This window comes from Python bivittatus, unplaced genomic scaffold (genome assembly GCF_059951505.1).
Source record: "Python bivittatus isolate LINGU-HERP-01145 unplaced genomic scaffold, Pbiv_v1 ctg000810_np1212, whole genome shotgun sequence".
In the NCBI taxonomy this organism is placed as follows: Eukaryota; Metazoa; Chordata; class Lepidosauria; order Squamata; family Pythonidae; genus Python; species Python bivittatus.
In genome coordinates this window covers 2,715,530-2,737,991 of record NW_028277111.1, presented here as the reverse complement: position 1 = coordinate 2,737,991, position 22,462 = coordinate 2,715,530, and the positions used below count along the sequence as shown (strand labels likewise).

At 45.9% G+C, this 22,462-nt stretch overlaps 1 protein-coding gene across 1 annotated transcript; it reads left to right on the top strand.

The window, feature by feature from the left end:
• The first annotated feature begins 3,728 nt into the window (after positions 1-3,728).
• Positions 3,729-20,718, top strand: LOC103054471 (class I histocompatibility antigen, F10 alpha chain-like). Its single transcript, XM_088129318.1, has 5 exons — positions 3,729-3,966; positions 8,855-9,130; positions 10,055-10,336; positions 20,018-20,110; positions 20,657-20,718. Exons 1-5 carry the CDS (start codon positions 3,729-3,731, stop codon positions 20,716-20,718), a joined length of 951 nt encoding a protein of 316 aa, XP_087985444.1.
• The last annotated feature ends 1,744 nt before the right edge of the window (positions 20,719-22,462 follow it).

Here is a 22,462-nt window from a genome sequence, read left to right as displayed (position 1 = left end):
CCATATCCCCGCCACCAAAGATGGGTGGTGGCAGCAGGAACTCCCAAGCAGCCTCAGCTGGGCAGGGGGTGCGGCCAGGGTGGGGAGACCCCATGGGCTTCTGGGAGTGAGGGGGAATTCTGGGAGTTTAAGTCCACACTGAAGTCCAAGTGGCTGAGTTGAGAAACATTGATCTAAGCATTTATGTTGATAGTCATTGATCATTTGGAGAGTCAGATAGCCCAGGTCCCCATCCTCCCAAGCTGGCTGAGGGGTTTTTCTACCTTTCTTGTTGCTGACAACGCTGCGATCCTCTCTGGGATCCCCACTGGCCCTAGGAGGCATCCTGAACCCAGGGTCAATATTGTCAGGACCCTCAGCTGGAGATGAAATACTCAAACCACAAAATGATGGTGTTTGCCAGAAGGCCAAAAACCTATTCGTGGCCCATGAATAAAATTTGCATTGTGCAATTTTCATGCTTTAAATACTTGAAGTGGGGAGTATTTCATGCTTCGGGTAGTGGAAGAGCACACCCAGCTACGTTCCTGTTGTTGGAAGAAAAAGTTATCTTACCAAGTCCGTTTTTGAGCCGGGAGTAAAAACACTGACGAATTGCATGAAGTTAGGAGATTTATTCTTCACCCAAGTGCAGAAGCAATGACAGCAAGCAGTTAGGTGGGCGGCCACACTGGACCCCCGCCATACAGCATATTATATACCTTTCGTTACAGTCAGACCTACATTAAGATGTCATGACCCTCTGATCCAATCAAAGCCAGTTACCTCGATCCATACTCCTCCCTTTACCCAGGACCCCTTTCTCTGGTCCTGATTAAGATTCTCCCTTCTTGTATGTACACTAATTTCTATCACCTTGATTGTTTACAGCCATATGTAAAGCATCCTTTATCACTCTGCTTGTTCACTGAGCGCTGTCCTGATCTACATCCCTAAGAAACAAGGTCAGGACCGCTTATCTCTCTCTGTGAAGGGTCATCTGAACAGGAAAGAACTATCAAGTCAAGATAGTTTACCTGCTCACATGAAGTGTCTTCTTTCCAGTCAGGAAGAAACAAACCATGAGAGCAATTATCATATCCTTGAGATATTGAGAAGTGTTGAAGGTCACACCCTTAAGAATGCAACCTTTTGATAATTTTAATAAGGTCAATTACTGTGAGGTCAACCATACATACAGGAAAGGGAATATTGGCATATTGCTGGACCTGCTTTTACTTCATGTTACACAAGCAGGTAAAGGCAAGTGTTTAAAACATCTAAATGTCCAAATATCCAAAATATCCAAAATATATATAAATATATATAAAATGCCTATATGTCCCAACCTTCTAACACTGTGACCGCCAAAAATTTCAGCAGGCATCTTGTGATTCTAGGGAATGGAGACGTGGGGGGGGGGAGTGTTTCATGTCTCAGGTAGATGAAGGGCACATCCAGCTATCTTGACTTGACTGCCTTCTAGGAAATGTGGGGGCCGGGGGGGATGATGCCTTCCAGTGGCTCTGAAATTATTCCCTTCTTAATCTTTGGCCTGGCTCACTTATGGGGCGCAGCTTGGACCATTTTCCAGCTTTGGCTCTTTGGAGCGTGTCCAGCCCTGATTCCTCCAGGTGGTGTTTCAGGCGCCTTGTTCTGCTTCTCAAGGTCCCCGTGCCTGGAGTCGGGGCTGATGAAGGTCGAGGGCAGATTCTGGCTCCTAATTTTTGCCTGTTAGCTGAAACCTCTTTTCCTGTGGGGAGAGACCTTGGCCCCTGGATTCTGTCAGATCGTTCAAGCGTTTTGGGACGAGCTGTCTCAAAAACAAACCCCAGATCCCTTGTTTTCCCGCAGAAGAGGTACTTGATAAGGACTATGATCAGGCAACATAGCTTCTCAGGCAGTGCCTTATGGACATGGAGCACCAAACCTATCTAGGCCAAGCCTCTAAAATGCCAGTGGATCAGTGCATAAGCACCTCCAGAGATCTGCCTCTTGCAAAGCCCCTTTACCTCAGCATGGCTAGCAGACGTCCCAAGAGTTTCTACGCATCTCTCCTGGTGTCTGAAGGGAGCTCTGCTGTCACGCAGAACGTTGCCCGGTTTTTCTCCTCAGCTGGTTTCGTGTATTTCAGAAAGGATAATTTTATAGTAGTTTTACCTTATTTATTTCTGGTGAGGTGTGGGTTGCTTATTATATATCTTTATAGACTTGACTCTCCTGTTACACTGTTTTTTCTACTTATTGTAGTAGACCTGATTCTATGATGGTGGTTTTGTATGTTGCCCTTCTTCATCCTATTACTTCGTTTTTTTAGTGGTATTATTATTGAGTGCTGATCTTTGGCCATAACAAAGTTTCCTTTCAATTGAATTAGGAAAACCCAATCCAATAAGTCATAAACTGATGGATTTAAGAGAGAGGGATGCAGGTTCTGGTTGAATCTTTTGTTAAGAGCGGTTTGACCAGGGAACCCATCGTCCAGAGAGTTCGGGGGCTCCCCTTCCCTGGAGAGGCTGAAGCGGAGGCTGGAGCCATCTTGGGGGGAGGAAGGAGGCATTAATTGGAGTCCCTACACTGGGCAGGGGTGGACTGGATGACCTCCGTGGCTCTTTTCCACTCGCGGATGCTGCGATTCTGCTTGTGGAGGGTGATTTCCAAAGTGCTGCTGGAGAAAAGATCAGCCCAGAAGGAGGAAAACTTCCTGAACATGTTTCCTGGAAACTGAACAAAGTGTTTTAGATCTAGAGTAAACCTGGTGCATTGCAAGCCCCTGGGAAGAACGGTTTCTAATTGCTTTCACAATTGCTAATTGTGTTGCTGAACTTAAAAAAATTGGGATAATCAGGAATATTTTCTGTGGAATGATGGTGAGCGCCATTTGGCCCTGGGTTCAAAGCCAATTCCTGCTCAGATGCCTTAACTCTGGGACAGGAGGGGGAATCTCCCAGCCAGGGCCGAGCAGGAAGATCCATGGGGTCTGTGTGGCTTCATTCCTGCCCCCTTCGCTCCCCCCTTTGACTGCCCACATCTCCTTGGCAAGCACTTTGGCTTTGCCCCCAAGGGTCCCATGGCCTCTGGCCTCATCCAGATCCCTCCTTCCCCCCTTTCCCTCCCCCATTTTATAAAATCTCCCCTAAAATCCACACCTATTAGCAATCCATTATGGCCCTCATGAGATGAGAATGTTTTTTTTTCCATTAATGGAAAGTTGGGGTGACAAGGTGGGGTTTCCTGATGCTTTTGAGCTTCTGGGGTGGGTGGAACCCCCCGTCTCTCTGTGGGGTGACTGCAGTCTCCTTGGGGCAGAATCTCCGCAATCCAGAAGAGGGTTTCAGGGAGGCCTTGCTGGAAGGGGGGAGGGAACAATTTGGGGGGGCAGATACGGTTTGGGGCTCCTGCTCTCCCTTTGGCCCTGCTTCCCCTTCCCTTCCTCTCTCACCCCCAACTTCTCTCCCCTCCAACCCTTCAGGCCCTCCAGAAGCTGCTTCGTTGCTTCTCAGTCACTCCCTCTTTCCACCATCTGCCTCCTGTCCCTCTTCCATCTTCTCCCCCTTCCTTTCCCCTTCTTCCTCTGCCCTCCAACCCCTTCGAGGTCTCTTCTTCCTCCTTCTTCCTCCCCAGACCCTCAGATTGGGGCCTGCTGTGCCCCATAGGATCAGGGTCCCTCAGCTGAAGTCCCCTAACTCTGCCCCTCTGGGTCCCTTCCAGGCTCCACCTTGCACTCTGTGAAGTATTTGTACACTGCCATGTCAGACCCCAGTCAGGGGCTGCCCCAGTTTGTCGTTGTGGGGTACGTGGACGATCAAGTCTTCATTTACTACGACAGCAACAGCAGGAAGGTGCAGCCTCGAGTCTCCTGGGTGGAGGAGTTGGGGAAGAAGCACCCCCAGTTTTGGGACACAAGCACCCAGAAAGTGCGTGGCACTGAGGAGGTGTTGAGAGCAGACCTGGAGACTATGAGGACTTGCTACAATCAGAGTGAAGGTGAGTGATGGGTCGGGTGGCTCCTCCTGCCCCATGTTCCCCCCCAGGAGCAGGAGGGGGGAGAAAGGGGGTGTTTCTGAAGGGAAAGGCCTCTTCCACACTTTTTAAAAAGGTTATTTTAAAGTATTTTTATTGCTTTAAAAAAATTAATATAATTTTATCCTTGTCCCGTGGCTAAAGTTCTCTGCATAGATGACAGTTACTAAAAACATTTTTAAAGTAAAAAAAAATATATAGCACAGGAGTGATATAAAGGTAAAGAACAGACCAAAATCTCTCCCCCCCCCCCAATTCTCCCTCGGGAAAGATGGAGAGCCTGGCTTGATCAACTGCTGTGGGGGAAGAAGGGAATAACAGGTCTGCCCCCCCAGAAGGCAGGTGGATCCTAAGAAGATCCTGGTGGAAGCTGGTCCTTGTCCTTCTGTCTGCTTCCACCCCAGAGAAATGAGGGATCAAGTGCAGATCCAGGTGGGGGGACCAGATCCCCCCCAGGCTCATTCCCTCAAAGGAGAAGCATTTCTGGCGCCCCCTTTTTGGAGGGGCGAGTGGGGCCCAAAGGCCAGGAGCCTCTTCTCTTCCTCCAGTTGGAAGAAGCGGCCAGGGATGCCAAATGGGGTGGGGGCTCTTGGAGGGGGCACAGGACCTTCCCATTTTGTGAGGGGAGGAGAGAAAAGGAAGAGACCCCCCCCCATTTGGGCCCTTCCTGAGCCGGTTGGACTGCTGTGTCTTCCCACCCATGGTGCACCAGGGCTGGACTCCTGCACTGTCCTCTCGGTGGGGCTGCCCTTAAGGGGGGAAGCCCTTCCTCGGCAGCCCCCCCCCGACATCTTTGGGGGCACAAGATTCAGTTTAAAGGAGTCTTATTTATGGGAGGGCTGTGAGCAAATGTGTGTGTAACTGTAGACTGTTTTTTGCTGAGATAAATCTTCTGCACGAGCATAAGCCGTTTTCTCTGTCCTTACAAGGACCTGCTGCCCCACTCCTGCCCTTTTTTTACCCCCACCCCCCAGGCAGACACGAGAGCTTTGCTAGTTCTGCCCCTGCTCCCGGGAGGGTCTCCCCAAATCCCTTCCAGGTCCCCTCTGGCCTCTCAGAGACCCAGAGAGCAGCCAGAGCTCCCCCTGGTGGCGGTCGGAGGGAAGCCCAGAAGACTCGTGGCGCAGTCCTGAGTCTGTCAAAGTGGAGGACAGAAGAACCTCAGCAGTGCCCTGCTGGATCGGACCCCTGGCTCCTCTAGTCCAGCAGTCTGTTCCCCCAGTGGTCCACCAGCCGCACCAGGAAGCCCACTGGCCTCCCAGCAGATGGCCTTCAGAGCCAGACCCACTGCCATGACGGCTAAGAGCCATGGATCCCCTCGACTTGTATGAATTGGTCCAACCTTCTTTTGAAGCAGCCCAGCTGGTAGCCATTGCCAGTCCTTGTGATAGGAAATGCCAAAACGTTTGTCCTGATTCTTCCAGGATTCAATTTAATTGGGTAACCTCTGGTTCAGGTCTTTGGGGAAGGGGGAAGAAGCTTCTCCTTGTCCATTTGATCCACACCATGCGTGGTTTTGTATGCCTCAGTCAGGTCCCCTCTTGTTTGCCTCCTTTCGAGGCTAAAGAGCCCCAAATGCCACAACCTTTCCTCACAGGGAAGCTGCTTCACCCCTTTCATCATCTGAGTCACCCTCCTCCAACCCTTCTCCATCTCCCTTGGATCCTCCTCTGAGCTGTGGTGACCAGAACTGCAGACAATATTCCAGATGTGGTCATGTTCTTGATTTCTATAAGGGCATTATGATATTAGCCTCTCTGTTTTCAATGCCTTTTTTATCATCCCTGACATACTGTTGGCCTTTTTCACAGTGGATCCACACTGTGTTGACACCTTCATTGAACTGTTTCCGTTAATTCCAAGTTCTCTTTCCTCATTTGTCCCAGCCAGCTCTGATCCCATTAGCTTCTATCAGGAGTTAGGATTTTTGGCCCAGCGTGCGTCACATTGGCTGACCTCTACCGTTTTGATGCCCACTCCCCGAATGGGCAGAGAACCTTTGGAGCTCTTCACGGTCCCTTAAGGTTTTTACCACTCTGAACCCTTTAGTGCCATCAGCGAATTCCATGAGTCATGCCCTGTTCCAGATCATTTAGAAATCTATTAAAAAGAAGCGGTCCTAGGAGAGAAACTTGAACAATCCACAACAGGGCCTGCCCTTTTATTCCATGGCCGAGAAATCCATGCCAAGGGACTTTATCGAAGACTTTTTGAAAATCGGAGTAGGTGATGTCTAGTGGCTCGGCCTTATCCACATGTTTATTACCACCCTCAAAAACTCTAGCAGGTTAGACAAGATCTTCCTCTAGTGTAGCCATGTTGGGTATCCTTGAACAAGACCTGGGTTTCCAGATGATTGGTAATCCTATCTTTAATAGCAGTGTCCACTATCTTCCCCAGAACAGATGTTAAGCACACAGGAGTCCTGGATCTCCACATGAGCCCCTTAAAAACTGGAATTACATTGGCCACCTTCCAGTCCTTAACTCTGGAGGCTCTGCAGGTTGCCTATTTTGATAAGAAAGTCCACAATCTCAGCTCTGAGCTCCTTCCTAACCTCGGGTGGATCTCATCCAGGCCTGGTCATTTGCTGAGGCTGAGTTTGTCCATAAGGCCCAGCGCTGCTTCTCTTGTTACTGCTCTGAGGCTCAGCTCAGCTGGTTCCCCTCCCGAGAACAGAGCAAAGGCTCAGGGACTCCCCCAGTTTGCCTCCCATGAAGACGCAGGCAAAGAAGACCCAGCCGAGGGAGAGATGCAGAGGGTGGAGGTGCAGAAGTTCAAGGGGGGGCCTGCAGTAGAAGCCTGGAGGGAAAAGTTGTGTGAGCCCCCTGGGGGGCTTTGGGGCAGTGCCACCTTTCGATCCCAACCTACCTCACACGGTTGTTGTGGTGGGGAGGAAGGTGCACTCTGTGTGCTGCCCCGAGCACCTGAAGGAAGGGGTGGTCTTTAAAAAGAAGCAAAGGAATAAATAACGGACAGATTCATAAATGAGTCCTATAAGACACAGAAATAGTCTCGTTATACAGACCTAGAAATAAGGAATAATTCTATAAGAACGTTATATAAAATAAGCAGATATCAAATATTTCAACTGTAAAACCAAACCCTTTATTAATTTAAGAAATTTTCCCCTGCATTGAACGTTTCCATGACTGGGCTCCATCCGGCCATTTTTGGTCCGAAGCTCCTTCTGCAGCTGGTCTCCCAGCCGAGGAAGCGGAGTCACTCCAGTCGCTCTTTCTTGAACCCGATTCTCAGCTTCCCGCTTAGATCTGAGTCCCGAAATCATAAAACTTGTCAGATTCAGCTGGCACGGCATGGCACAGCCAACGCCACTGTTCAGTTTCACCACCCCTAGTCAGTTTCACTGCCTCAGGCGCAGGCGGCCAGGGAAGGGGGACGGGACGAACCGCAAGTCAGTGGCCGGCAGGTGGCGGCCATTGACTCAGGGCAGGAACGGAGGCTCCGTAACAAAGCCGGCTTCCCCCGAAGGCCCCGGGCACCGCCAATCGCAACCGCTGGGAAGCGCCGCAATTCAGCAGCGACCGGTCAGCAATCAAGGAGCCCCGGCTTGGCCCGCAGGAGAAAGCCCAGCGAACGCAGCGATCACACACACAAAGGGCGGCAGTGGGGAGACAAAGAAACCCGGCTGGATCTGCCATTAAGGCGAGGTGAAGAACCCCACTGACCCAGGGGACCGGGGTAAAGGGCGGGCACGAGGGTAACTCCTGGTCAAGGGGGGAACCCTATAAAACCGCTGTATGTAACCGCGCCAAGCCAATCCTGGCTTTGTCTGTAACCGCTACGCATTACACCCAAGTAAACTGCTTTCGTACGAGCCTGTGTCTCAAGGAGTCTTTATTCAGCGCTGAGTGCAGCGATCTTTACACTGGCGAGGCTCCTGCTAGAGGGCAGGGCTCCATCCCGGGAGAGATGCAGGGACCCAGGCTGACATCGAGGGAGGGGAGAAAGGGGGCAATTGGGGGGACTTTCTTTCCCTTGAACACTAGTGAAGAAATGGGGGTGTTGGTTCCCCTTCTTGGAGGGTTTGGGGGCAACCACGCAGACATGGAGGGCCCCTGAGAGAGCAACAGGGGCCATTTTCAGGGGGCCAAGCCCATATGGGCCCTAGACCCTTTTCCTTATGAGCCAGGAGTTTCCCCCTTTTGGGGGCAATGGATGGAGGGACAGAGGCCAGGGAACCCCTTGCCATCCCCTATTCCTTTGGGGAGCAGAAGAACTGGGGAAGGGCCCCTCAGTTGGCTTCTCTCAAGCAAAAGGAGGTTGTGGGGACTGGACTCTCTATACTTTTTAGAGGGGGAACCAGAGCCCCCATCCTCATGATGTGCGAATGCAAAAATCTCAATGGGGGTCTGATCAGGGGACCCCAAGGCAGATGTGGGGGAGGAGGAATGGGGCTTTTCCTGAGGAAAAAGCTTCTGAGGAGTCTCTCTTGGGGGGCTTGGCATGGGGGTTGGGGGTCCCCTCTGCCTCTTGCCCCCCTTCTGGCCTTTTGTCTCTGTGTTGAGCCTCCAGACGGAGGACTTTGGGCTCTGTCCAAGGCCAAGATGGCGCTGCTTGTTTTGCCTTTTGCCCACAAGACTTTGGGGGAGGGAGAAGATGGAGGGAAACCGGGGAGGATTTCAAGTGGGGGGCAGCTGGGTCTGGAGACCCTCAAGGTCCAATTTGGCGGCAGAATGAGGAGCTTCATGGGGGAAAATGTATTTCTTTCATTTTCCAACCATTATTCATCCCTTTTCTCGCTCTCTCCCTCCTCCGTCAAAGTCCCTGCAGGGAGGGGTCTCTCTCTCTCCTGAGGACTCCCCAAACCATCTTCCTCTCCCTCCTTCAGGCCTTCACACCTGGCAGTGGATGTGCGGCTGTGAGCTCAGGGAAGACGGGAGCAAAGGAGGGTTTTCTCGCTATGGATACGATGGGAGGACTTTCATCACCTTTGACAAGGAGACCCTCACCTGGGTGGCTGCCAACCCCCAGGGCGAGATCACCAAGAAGAAATGGGATGCGATTCCAGGATATAATCAGGGATGGAAGATCTACCTGGAAGAGGAATGCATTGAGTGGCTGGAGAAGTACCTGTCCTACGGGAAGGAGATGCTGCTAAGGACAGGTGAGCATCTGGGCCCAGGCTGCACTTTCCTCCTTTATGGCCGGATTTCTTGCACACATTCGGCCCCCTTTGGGTCCCTGGTCTGCAGCCTGGATGCCCGGGAGGGAATCCCCCTCCTCCCCTTCCTGCCTCTCCAGGACGCGGGAAGCCCTGCTTAGTTCCCATTGCCAGGCAGCCATTACATGGACCAGGAACCGCAGCCTTTGCCCTCCCAAGCCATAGGTGTGGCTGGCCAGAATCGAGGGCTTGGCGGGTGTCTGTGTGGGTCAGGCAGCAAAAGCACTTGGGGTGTCCTGTGCACAGCCCACGAGGAGGCAACAGGGCCACTTGGGGTTCTTCAGGGAAGCCACCATTAGCCAAAGTGTGGCCAAGTGTGATGCGCGGCCTTGACTTCCTCCCAGCAACTGTCCTTCCCTCCCCATCCCACAGGGGGCTCCCTCCCTCCCTTGCACCCCCCACCCCCGGCTCTCCTCCTCTGGAGGTTTTGGTGTCCCTTGAAAGGGGCCTGGAGGAGCCCAAGGTTTGGGGGAGCGGAAGAGGAGCCAAAAAGTAGGGAGAAACTTCTGTGTTGTTCTTTTGAAAGGGAACTTAAAAGAGCAGCTCCGGTACCCTCCCCTGAAGGGAGCAGCCCAAGATCAGTCAGTTCAAAGCAGCCCGTGTGGACTTTCCTCGGACCCTCAATTTGCTGGCAGAGATTCTTCAGACTGAGTCACTGGGAAGGACTCAAAATCAGGATTCCTTGTGGTTGAGCCTTTTCCAGATTTGGAGCATTTCCCAAAACTCTTGGAGATGCTGCAGGTGTGGAGTGTTAAATCCCTGCATTAAAACTAAGTATTGGGAGCCTTTCCTGCCCGTCAAATTTCTCGTCCCCCTTCCGGGCTCTGGAGGGGCTCAGAGTTAATTCCGGGGGTGCCGTTTCTGCAGAGGCCCCAGTGGTGACGGTGAGCAGCAGGACGGAGGCCGACGATGGGACGGAAACTCACGTCTGCCGCGTGGATGGCTTCTACCCCAAGGAGATCGATGCCTCCTGGAGGAGGGACGGGGAGGTCTGGCTGCAGGACTCCTTCCGTGGGTCTGTGGCCCCCAATGCAGATGGGACCTACCACTACTGGCTCAGCATCCGGATCAATGCCCAGGAGAGGGACTACTATCGGTGCCACGTGGAGCACGACAGCCTGCGGGAGGCTGTGGATGTGGCCTTGAAGGGTGAGAGGCTGCAGAGAGGGAGAGGCTGGGCTCTTTTTCAGGGTGGAGGATTGTGGGAGAGAAATTTCACCCCAGCTGTGTCCAGATGTGAGCACCCTTGAGCTTTAATCCAGTGGTTTTTCCCATGTTTGAAGTTTGTGGACCTGCAGGGAACAGTCCGTAGAATCGGCTTCCGGTTCTTGAAAGGAAGCAGCGGAGTCCCACCCCAATGCTTGTCCCATCCTGAGGAAATGCTCCCAGATCCTCCCTTAGCCTCTGACCCGCCCGTTTGCTGCCTCCAGCAGAGCAGGAGGAGTTATGCTGAGCCCCAAAACAGGTTTCCTTTTATTTAGAATTCCTCAAGTAAAAAAGTCAGGAGGAGTTGGGTAGCCCCTTTTCTGAGTACCAAATTGTATTAAAATTTATGAACAGCAAATTTTCCTTCAGGAAATGCATAGAGTGGCTGGACCAGTGCATCAGTCCTCAGAAAAGGGGCTGTCAGTCTGATTTTTTGCCATCGTAGATGAACACGGCTTTCCTCCTGTAAAGAACAAAACAGAGGTGTATTGCTACTCTACGAAAGAAGTGCAGATGTTATTTTATGATCAGTGATCGATTGGGATTCCTGAGGCTCAGCCTAAAACCAAAGGAAAAAGCCTTGTGTCAAACAACTCTGTGTATTCTCATAACTTCCACTGACTTTTTTTACCCTGGACTTCCAAAACTACAGAATACCAGTCTTTTATTGATGATAGCATCACAATTATACAAAAAATGGTCAAATTTTATTTTTATGCTGATATTCCAGGTACAATAAAATACTCCTTTGGTTTCTTTACCAAGCATCAAATCACAAGCCCCATGGCTGCTATTCAGTGAGGGTTGCGAGTTTTGTGCAAGAGGAATTTAAAGTTTTTATTCTTTTATTTGTTGATAAGAATGAAATAGAAAACAGATTAAGTGATCTCTAAAGGATGACAAGATCATCTGGATGTTACATGAAATTAATTTTTAATGGTAAATCAGGCATTTTGTCTGGTAAAAGCTCCATCTGGACACAGTCAGGGGCCTCTTCCATGAATTAAAGGAGGTTGGATGGTCTCACAGTGAAGGGGATCCACAGCTGGCTGGAACATCTTCCTCAAGGAGTGTCCATTGATGGTTCCTCATCAGGTTGAAGATGTCAGATGGGGTGCCAGAAGAATCAGCCCTGTGTCCTCTATTCAATATTCTCTTTAATGACTTGGAAGAATAGGTAGAACAAGGAGTTATCAGATTGGCAGAGCATCTGAAACTGGCTGAGTGAGGAGATATCGTCAAAGAAAGAAGTAAAATTCAGAATGGGCTGAGAGTCACAGAATGAAATGGAAAAGAGACTTGAAACGAAACAGTGTCCAGGAAGGATGGGAAATCTCAAATGAGATAGTAAAGATCCTGCACTAAGCAGGCGGTTAGACTAGTTGACCTCTTAGGTTCCTTCCAGTGTATGATTCTAAGTACAATGTTCCTCGCTTAGGAAACAAAAATCAAAGGTCCGGGTATTAGGTGGGGAATCCTTGGCTTGCTAAAAAGATTTTGTAATAGGGATTGATTGGAGACTGAATATGAGCCAGAAGCACGAAGTACCTTGAAAGAAGCCATGTGCAAGTTCAGGCTACATCAAATCAAATATAACTTCCAAATTCTTGTTGGATAATGAGATTAAGAGGAGACAAGGTATATAATATCAACCTTTATATCTACTTAAAATATACAAAAGGTAAACTTAAATAAAATACATCCTCAACAATATATAAGTAACAACAAAGAATATAAATAATACAATACAAAATATATACCAGACAGCAGGTAAAAGCAGTGAGCATAAAAAGGTAAAATCAGGAAAGCAGCAGAACAAGTAAGAGGAAGGATACTTCTCTTATACAGAGTTTGCCAGCTGATTCTAATAGTTCACAGCCAAAAACAATCACTATGGTTAATACTGTTAAAGGTGTAGATCTCGCAAATGTCCAACACCCCTTTCTCAAGATCTTATCACCATAATCATTATTAACCAGGATTAAACATGTTCAACATTTCACAAAAATGTACAAATCTTTCTCTTGTTAATGGCTTAGTTAAAATGTCAGCGACCATTTCATCTGTAGGACAATATATAATATCTATTAGTCCTTTCTGATATAAATCCTTTACAGATTGACACCTTAATCCAATTGCTCTACTTCTCGCATTGATACTTTCTCCTTTACATATAGTAATACAGGCTTGGTTGTCTTCAAACATCACAACTGGTGTAGCTTCATTAATACCGAAGTCCTTTAATAAGTGAAGAATCCATTCCAAATTGTTGCATGCATTCGCTGCTGATATACATTCTGCTTCCGCTGAGGATTGAGCCACAACAGTCTGTTTCCTACTAGTCCAATCAACAAGATTATTTCCAAAGTAAAACAGATATCCACTAGTTGACTTGTATTCCATTGACTCTTCTCCCCAGCTAGCATCCATGTATGCAACTAATCTAGGATTTTCACAAGATGATACCTTTAATGTTAAGTCCTCTGTTCCTTTCAAGTATCTTGCCACTCTCTTTACAGCATTCCAATCATGATGGTTTGGTGAACTCACTTTTCTACTTAAAATATTAACAGCTGCTGCAATATCAGGTCTCGTGGTTTTACTCAAATAAAGGAGTTTACCTATAGCTTCTTGGTATTTACCATGATTTGTAAATAACTGTCCATCCTTCAACTTTAAATAGGTTGATTCTAATGGAGTACTTACAGGTTTACAATTTTTCATGCCAACAGATTCTATAAAGTCCATGATCTTCTGCTTTTGACTTAAGAGAAAACTTCCATCATTAAGTTTTTCAATTTCCATTCCTAGATAATATTTTACTTCCCCAAGTTAATTTCTATTTCAGTCTTTAATTCATTAGGTATTTCATTAACATCCTTCTTGTGTTGACAACATATTAATAAGTCATCTACATAGGTCAGGATATATTGATACTGTCCATTCTTGAATCTCATATATAAGCAGGGATCAGCCTTTCCTTGCTTAAATCCTTGATGATATAAAAGGTCTGTTAACTTATCATACCAGCTTTTGGCTGATTGTTGAAGCCCATAAAGACTCTTATTAAGTTTACAAACAAGATTTTCTTGTCCAATTTTTTGAAATCCTTCAGGCTGCACCATATAAATTTCTTCTGAAAGATCTCCATTAAGAAAAGCTGTTTTAACATCTAGATGTTCTACAAACATATTTCTTGAACAAGCAACATTAAGAAATGTCCTAAATGTTGTGTAATTAACCACTGGTACAAATGTATCAAAATAGTCAACTCCATATCTCTGGGAAAAACCTTTCGCAACCAAACGTGCCTTATATTTATCTATACCTCCATCTGAATTATATTTGATTTTATATACCCATTTATTTCCAATGGCCTGTCTGTTAGGAGGTAATTCAGTAAGAGTCCAAACATGATTTTGTTGTAAAGACTGATATTCCTCCTCCATAGCTTCTATCCATTTTTCTCTTTCTAAAATAGGTAACTTACTAATTTCTTCCCAATTTGCTGGTTCTTGCAAATTCTCACAAAATCCATACCTTTCTGGAGGTTTACCTTTATTACTTCTATCTGATCGTCTTACATTAGTTGTTTGTTCAGTTTCACATGGTTTAATTCTTACTTCCCCTTCTGTTATAACAGCATCTCCCAAAGATGGACTCCCAAAGATTGATCAATGGTCTCTATGGGTACCCCAGTGACCAATTCTTGTGGAACAGTATCTATGCTCTGTAAATCAGTTGTTAATATAGCCTCAACTGTCTTTTGCATTATACTTCTCTCATCCACATATACAACATTGCAACAGTTCGCTTCAAGAGTTTAGGATCAAAGACTCTATACCCTTTCCTCCCAGGAGGATATCCAACAATGATTCCAATTTCAGCTCGTGGATCAAGCTTCCCCCTTTTTTCTTTTGGAACGTAAGAATATGCTTTAGCACCAAAGGTTTTTATCTGCTTTAAACTTGGTTTCTTTCCAAACCATAGTTCAAAAGGTGTTTTACCTGTCACTTTACTAGGAATTCTGTTGTGCAAATAAGCTGCTGTAACTATCGCTTCAGCCCATAAAGAGTCAGGTAGTCCAGCTTGCATCAACATAGATCTAGACGTCTCCTGTAACATTCGATGCAACTTCTCAGAACATCCATTCTGTTGTGGAGAGTAAGATATGGTTACTTTACGTTCTATGCCCTCCTGTTCCATAAAGCTCTTAAGATCTGCATGACAATATTCTCCACCTCCATCAGTACGTAGTGTTAAAGGTGCCTTACCAAATCGGTTCTTAATTGCGGCTACATAGCATTTAAACCTTTCAAGGGTCTCATCCTTGTTTCTAGGTATATATACATAAGTATATCTGCTTTTAAATTCAGTAAAAGTAAGAAAATATCTGTTCTTGCCTGCAGATAATGGCATAGGACCCACTAGGTCCGAATAAACCTCTTCCAGAAAATCCTTATCCTGTACATTGGATTGTCCTGAATAACTAGGAGCCGTCCCCTTTGCTTTTATACAGATTTCGCACCTTTCTTTTGCTGTATCACATTTAACAGCATTAATTCCACTTTGTCAATAATTTTTCGATACTTTGCATATTCCTATCAGCTAACTTCACATGCCATGAATAAAGACAAGTTTTATGATCACAGATATTTTGCCTAGTTTGACATATAGGCCTCCCCTCATTTATTATAATATTATCATTAACATCAATGATATAATGAAATCCATCCTTTTCATCAACTTTAAGCACCAGACCAGTCCTATCATTAATAATGTTTCCTGTATTAGATTTAAGTATTGTAAGGTCTGCAACCCTGAATCCCAGAGAAATCCAATGCCAAGAATTCAGGAGGAGGCTCTTAGAAAGAAACAGCTTTTTATTCGGCCGAGTAAAGGAAGCTGGGTGCTCAATAACCCAACGCATAGGCAGCAACTATGCCAGGGTTTTGCCACCCCACCGGAAATGCAAGCTGAGTTTTTATCGTTTACAGGGACAAAGCAGTTTGAACAGCAATTTGAATAGCAGTTTGAACCGGTTTAGCTGTAGGCCTTTTCCTGGAGACCCTCAAGGTACACAAGGCAGGTTGAACCAGTTTAACTGTAGACCCTTCCCTGAACACCCTCAAGGTTTCCTGCGTAAGTGTCCCTCCCGCTTTGAGCTAATGGTCTCTTTCTAGCGAGGCTGCAAAGACAACCCCCCCCCTTCAGTATTACAGTGTAACCATTCTTCAGGATCCTTTTAGTACCAAGCAGATTATTTGAGGCTTCAGGAACAAAAGCACCATTTGTTAATGTAAGGTTTACTACCTCACCTGTAGAAGTAAAAACTCTTAAAGGCACAGTTCCAATTCCAAGAACATTTAGCCTTTGTTGATTTGCTTGCAATCTCTCTGGTCTATTTTCTGTATCAAGTTCACTGAAACTTTCTCTAAACCGGCAAATATGGATAAAACTACCACTATCAAGGAGAAAATGCCTTCTATCATTTACACCTTGACAATCAGATATTTGAAACACTTGATCATCATTGCAAGCATTTATACCATTATTAAACCTTTGATTATATCTCTTATTTGGTCTACCATTTAATGGTTTAAAGTCTCTGTGGCTATTAAAATGTCCTTGTTTACTAAAAGACATTCTTTCTGTAGGAACATTTACTCCTCTGGACTTTTGACCTTCTACCCCTTTAAACCTACAATACTTAGCAATATTCCCAATCTTCAAGCACACATAACATCTCCTTTCCTTAAGATCAGGTCTTGTTCTTAATACTGACATTTCTCCAGGTGTGTTATCCATTACCTTTTTAAGGCCAGAGTCTCTCAAATAAGCAATTGTATAATCTAAATCCACTTTTGCAATAGACTCAAGCATAGCCTTTTGGTTTGCAAAGGATTGTGCTAAGCTAAGTAATATACAGGTGTGAAACTCAGATATCTCTGCTCCTGCAGACTGAAGCTCTGAAACAAGCTTTAACATTTCATCTAAGTGCTTATCAATACTAGTTCCTTCTTTCATCCTCATACTATACAATCTTTCTTTCAAAAATATCACATTCTTATCTGATCTAATGAAATATTTTCCCTTAAGGGTATTATATAAACCTTTAGCTGTTCTATATTTAGTTACTAATGGACTTTCATAGTCTTCTATACAGGCATATAATATCATTAAGACTTTTGCTTCTCTCATTTTATAGTTCTTTTGCTCTAATTGGCTTTCAGGCATATCTTTATCTACAATGTCTAAACAGTCCTGTACTTGAAGGGAAACTCTTCACCTTGCATCCCACATTTGAAAGTTATTCCTATTTAACTTTGGAATTACAAATACACTGTTATTACTTACACCCTGTTGGAAATCTTGAGTAGATGTAGTAGCTCCATCTGTTAAAGTGCCTAAGGTTACAGACACTTTAAAATTACTCTGTGCAATCTCCTCTGCTAAATTCTCCTTTAGTTTAAAATATTTACTATCAATAAAACACTTGTATAAAACAAGTTATCTCTTTAAAAATTTCTTACCGTTAAAAAGAAAAAAAAAAGGCTCTTTGCTTTGCTGTCTGGATCAAAAGGAAAAACGCCAAACTTAATAATAACTTCCTTGTCTCCTCTTAAAGAGGTTTATTGGCTTCTCAAGCCCAACCATCGTCTGCTACCAATTTGTCGGGTAATGAGATTAAGAGGAGACAAGGTATATAATATCAACCTTTATATCTACTTAAAATATACAAAAGATAACCTTAAATATAAAATACATCCTCAACAATATTTAAGTAACAACAAAGAATATAAATAATACAATACAAAATATATACCAGACAGCAGGGTAAAAGCAGTGAGCATAAAAAGGTAAAATCAGGAAAGCAGCAGAACAAGTAAGAGGAAGGATACTTCTCTTATACAGAGTTTGCCAGCTGATTCTAATAGTTCATAGCCAGAAACAATCACTATGGTTAATACTGTTAAAGGTGTACAACTTGCAAATGTCCAACAACTCTGAGGGTAATTTCCTTACATGTGTTCTGGGCAACACCCATCAATACAGATTCCGAGCAATTGGAAAAGGTTCCCAGTAGAGCAACAAGGCTGATCGGGGATAGAAACCGAATCCTCTGTAGATGAAGAGAAGGAGCTCAGCATGTTTAGTCTTGAGAAGAGGGTGCTGGGGTGTGTGACAGCATTTTTCGAACAAGCGGAAGGCTGTCACAGAGACGGAGGACAAGATCTCTCGTCCCTCATTCCTGAATGCAGGGCATGGATTTAAATTACAGAAAGGCCTTCCCGGGGTCCTCCCCCACAACCCCGGGGTGTGTGTGAGGCAAGAGGGTTCCCACATCCTGGGCTGCCTTCCTGGCAGTTAAAAGCTCCAAACGCAAAGGCGGAAACAATTTCTATCATGCCACTCCCTGGCCAGATGACAGAGTGTAGAAGTGAGGATTCACTCCTTTCTTCTCCTTTGGAGGAGAGACCAATCTTACAAGAGAGGAACAAAATGAAACTGTATACAGTGGGGCAAAAAAGTATTTAGTCAGCCACCAATTGTGCAAGTTCTCCCACTTAAAAAGATGAGAGAGGCCTGTAATTTTCATCATAGGTATACCTCAACTATGAGAGACAAAATGGGGGAAAAAATCCAGAAAATCACATTGTCTGATTTTTAAAGAATTTATTTGCAAATCATGGTGGAAAATAAGTATTTGGTCACCTACAAACAAGCAAGATGTCTGGCTCTCACAGACCTGTAACTACTTCTTTAAGAGGCTCCTCTGTCCTCCACTCGTTACCTGTAGTAATGGCACCTGTTTGACCTTGTTATCAGTATAAAAGATGCCTGTCCACAACCTCAAACAGTCACACTCCAAACTTCACTATGGCCAAGACCAAAGAGCTGTTGAAGGACACCAGAAACAAAATTGTAGACCTGCACCAGGCCGGGAAGACTGAATCTTCAATCGGCAAGCAGCTTGGTGTGAAGAAATCAACTGTGGGAGCAATAATTAGAAAATGGAGACATACAAGACCACTGATAATCTCCCTCGATCTGGGGCTCCATGCAAGATCTCACCCCGTGGGGTCAAAATGATCACAAGAACGGTGAGCAAAAATCCCAGAACCACACCGGGGGACCTAGTGAATGACCTGCAGAGAGCTGGGACCAAAGTAACAAAGGCTACCATCAGTAACACACTATGCTGCCAGGGACTCAAATCCTGCAGTGCCAGACATGTCCCCCTGCTTAAGCCAGTACATGTCTCGGCCCGTCTGAAGTTTGCTAGAGGGCATTTGGATGATCCAGAAGAGGCTTGGGAGAATGTCATATGGTCAGATGAAACCAAAGTAGAACGTTTTGGTCTAAACTCAACTCGTCGTGTTTGGAGAAGAGAGAATGCTGAGTTGCATCCAAAGAACACCATACCTACTGTGAAGCATGGGGGTGGAAACATTATGCTTTGGGGCTGTTTTTCTGCAAAGGGACCAGGACGACTGATCCGTGTAAAGGAATGAATGAATGGGGCCATGTATCGTGAGATTTTGAGTGAACACCTCCTTCCATCAGCAAGGGCACTGAAGATGAAACGTGGCTGGGTCTTTCAGCATGACAATGATCCCAAACACACTGCCCGGGCAACGAAGGAGTGGCTTCGTAAGAAGCATTTCAAGGTCCTGGAGTGGCCTAGCCAGTCTCCAGATCTCAACCCCATGGAAAACCTTTGGAGGGAGTTGAAAGTCCGTGTTGCCCAGCGACAGCCCCAAAACATCACTGCTCTAGAGGAGATCTGCATGGAGGAATGGGCCAAAATACCAGCAACAGTGTGTGAAAACCTTGTGAAGACTTACAGAAAATGTTTGACCTCTGTCATTGCCAACAAAGGATATATAACAAAGTATTGAGATGAACTTTTGATATTGACCAAATACTTATTTTCCACCATGATTTGCAAATACATTCTTTAAAAATCAGACAATGTGTTTTTCTGGATTTTTTCCCTCATTTTGTCTCTCATAGTTGAGGTATACCTATGATGAAAATTACAGGCCTCTCTCATCTTTTTAAGTGGGAGAACTTGCACAATTGGTGGCTGACTAAATACTTTTTTGCCCCACTGTACTTAAAAGAAAAAAAAGATAGGTGATATGAACCCTTTTACTTTAAATAGTAAAAAGCCAATATTCAAGCTTAAGAAAAAAGATAGCTGCCCAATTACAGCCAGAGTCATGACAAATCAGGACACCCTATAAAAAAAGAGAAGAAAAACGTTTTTATGGTTTCATTAATTTAGTTTATATTATTGTGTTGTTGATGCTTTTATTTCTGAGAGTAAATTCCTGAGAGTCACAAGACTGAAAACTGCTGCTTTTGAGCCGAACAGCTAAAGATGCACGTCAGCTGCCTTCGGCTGGGCTGGTGTGAGACGAAGGCAGCATCATGAGGACACGTCCTCTAACCATGGTTAGCAAGGCGTTTTCATGCCACAATTAGAGGGACATGAGGATGAGCCCTTAGACTTTTTAATTTGGGGAATTCTCAGTCTTTTAGCTGTGTTAGCTCTCCCCTCCTTGGGATGACTGCTTGGCATTCTCCTTCAATTAACTGCTCTTTCACCCAATTCAGTTCCAGAATCCAACCTGGGGCTGATCATCAGCTGCATTGTGGCTGTTGTTGTCCTGGTGATTGCTGGGATTGCTGGGATCTTGGGGTATCGCAGTAAGTGTCCTGTAACTACCTTTACTGGGGGGTTGTGAAGGAAGGTGGGGAGATTCCTCCCAAGTCTCTCCCTTTGGGAGCTCCTTCTGGGCTTCCTTCTTCCTGGTTTTCCCAGCCCTCTTTGGGAGCATCTGAAATGTCAGCCTCTTGCTGGGACTCCAGTCTTGGCTCAGCGGAGTCTGAGATTCAGACAGTCCTGTCTTCTTCTTGGCTGGGAGGAGGCATCGTGGTTCTGCCCCTTCCAAAGGCTTTGGTCAAAGACCAGCAGAGGAGGATTTCAATGACAATCTTCCTCCTCTCGCAGCTGCTGCTGCTTTCCCCATTTCCCTCCATCCATCTCAGAGGCAGAAGGTCTCTCCTGGAGCAAATCTGGTGGGGTCTTTGCAGTCTGAAGATCTTCCTGTGTCTCTTAAATAGTAGCTTCCAGGACAGGTTGTGACTAAACAACTGTGAAAACATCTCCTGGGGCTCTTCCTCCTACTGAAGGAGAGATTGGATAATCTCTGGTGGATTCCATATAGCTTTGACTGATTTTTGTCCTTGCAGAGAAACATCAAGAAGGCTACGAGGAAACATCAAGTGAGTGGTTTGTCCTCTTTACATGTTAGCTGCAATTCAGAGCGGGGGTCAGAGTGTAACATCAGTTGAAGGGTGTGTGTGTGTGTTTGTGTGTGTCCAAACAGAAAAGCAGCTCATGAAGCTGCAGAGTTGTGCTATCTTCCTCTTCTTTCCAAGAGTTAAGTTGGGGGAGGTGGGTCCCCTTTTCATTACAGCAAGGCTGTCCCTGGGACTGGAGACCACAAGGAGAAACATCTGGTACAAGGAACCCTCAAGAAGGTGAGAAGACCTGGCTGGGTGGAAGATCCATCTGATGGAGAAGCTGTTCTCTTTTCTAAGCATGTGGAAAGGAAAGGCTTGGCCATAATCTGGTCAGGAAGCTCCATAAAAGTAGTGAACAAAGAAGGGATTTAGGAGAAAAGGAGCTTTGGTAGATGCCAGCTGGATCTCCTCTTGTTCTGCCACCACAAGGCTCTCAAAGTATGAAGTGACTGGAGAAAGAAACTTTGGAGCCATCTGTATCCTCACCTCAGCTGCACCCTGTGGCTGTAGAATTGGTGGAATGTTGCTCTGTGTGGATATATGTATATATGTATATATGTATGTATATATGTATGTATGTTAAGAATTCTTTCCTATGTCTCTTAGTTAAAGCAGTTTGGTTGAAACTCTGTGGGTGTATTTGTGCATGTGTGTGTGAAGGGGAGAGGGAGCTGGGGTCAGAAAGAGCAGAGTTGCCCCACCTCTTCCCATCCAGCAAAGGGACTGACCTCCCCACCTTCTTTTCTTTCTTTTCCAGCGAGTGACAAAAGATCTGATAGGAGCTGCTCCTGAATGAGGAGGAGCAATTCTGCCTCTTAAGAAGGGGGGGTGGTGGTGAAAAGAGGGAGAGCCCCCACCCCGCTGTTTTTAAAGGGCCCCCTAATGTGCACTCCATGTGTTTCCTCTGTGTGTGGCTGTGGTGAAACCAGGATTTATTGGGACAGAACTGGAACCCACCCAGCTGATTTCTCTCCACTGAGGCTGCTGATTCTGTTCTTTGCTTGATGATCAGCACTGGTCCTCCAGCCTGGACCCTGGGATTTCTCGTCTTGGCTTCCTCTCAAACTAACCCTCCTGTCTTTTCTACCCTCTTTGTAGCACAACTTTGGGGCTGCAGACTCCCCACATGGGGAGAGAGGAAAGAAGAGCGAGCAACCTTCTGCTGAATTACGCTGTATTGTTAGGAGGACCTCTTCAGGCCCTTCCAGCCGGCTGTAACTAGGACGTATTTTGGGTCCTTCATGAGTGCCCTGGTGCAGATTTTTGTCTGGGAAAATCAGGGTTTTTTCATGTGGAGGAGTAATTCTGGGACCTCCCCTGAAGAGGAAATGTGGGTGGTTCATCTGAAGAATGAAGGAAGGCTTTGTCCATTGACGGGAAGGGAAAATGCCTCTTTAAGCTGCTATTTCGAAAGTGTGCTTTGAGATTTCTTCCAGAAAAAATAGTTATTTTTTTAAAAAATTAATATGTTGCCCAATTAATTGGATTATATATTTGATTAAAAGTTTGACAAATAACCAATATGCCAACTGAGGGCAGCCTTCAGACGCAGAAAATGGTACATCTTTTCTAGAACTCAGTTAATGGATTTAATAATTTAGAAAAATGGAAGATGACATCAGCAGACGAAGGCTGCTCCCTTCCTAAGCGCTGCAGTTCCCTTGAGATTTGGGGGGGATCATTTTGATTCATCACAATTGTTCAGCTTTGCCCAGTCAAGAAAGCAAGTAACGTCTCTTTGAAATTGCGGTT

Excerpts from the sequence above, each read along its gene's own strand:
- LOC103054471 (XM_088129318.1), top strand. The coding sequence starts at position 3,729 with ATGTCAGACCCCAGTCAGGGGCTGCCCCAGTTTGTCGTTGTGGGGTAC. Across the intron at positions 9,131-10,054 it reads GGAGATGCTGCTAAGGACAG|AGGCCCCAGTGGTGACGGTG; the intron begins GTGAGCATCTGG and ends CCGTTTCTGCAG. Across the intron at positions 10,337-20,017 it reads TGTGGATGTGGCCTTGAAGG|TTCCAGAATCCAACCTGGGG; the intron begins GTGAGAGGCTGC and ends CACCCAATTCAG.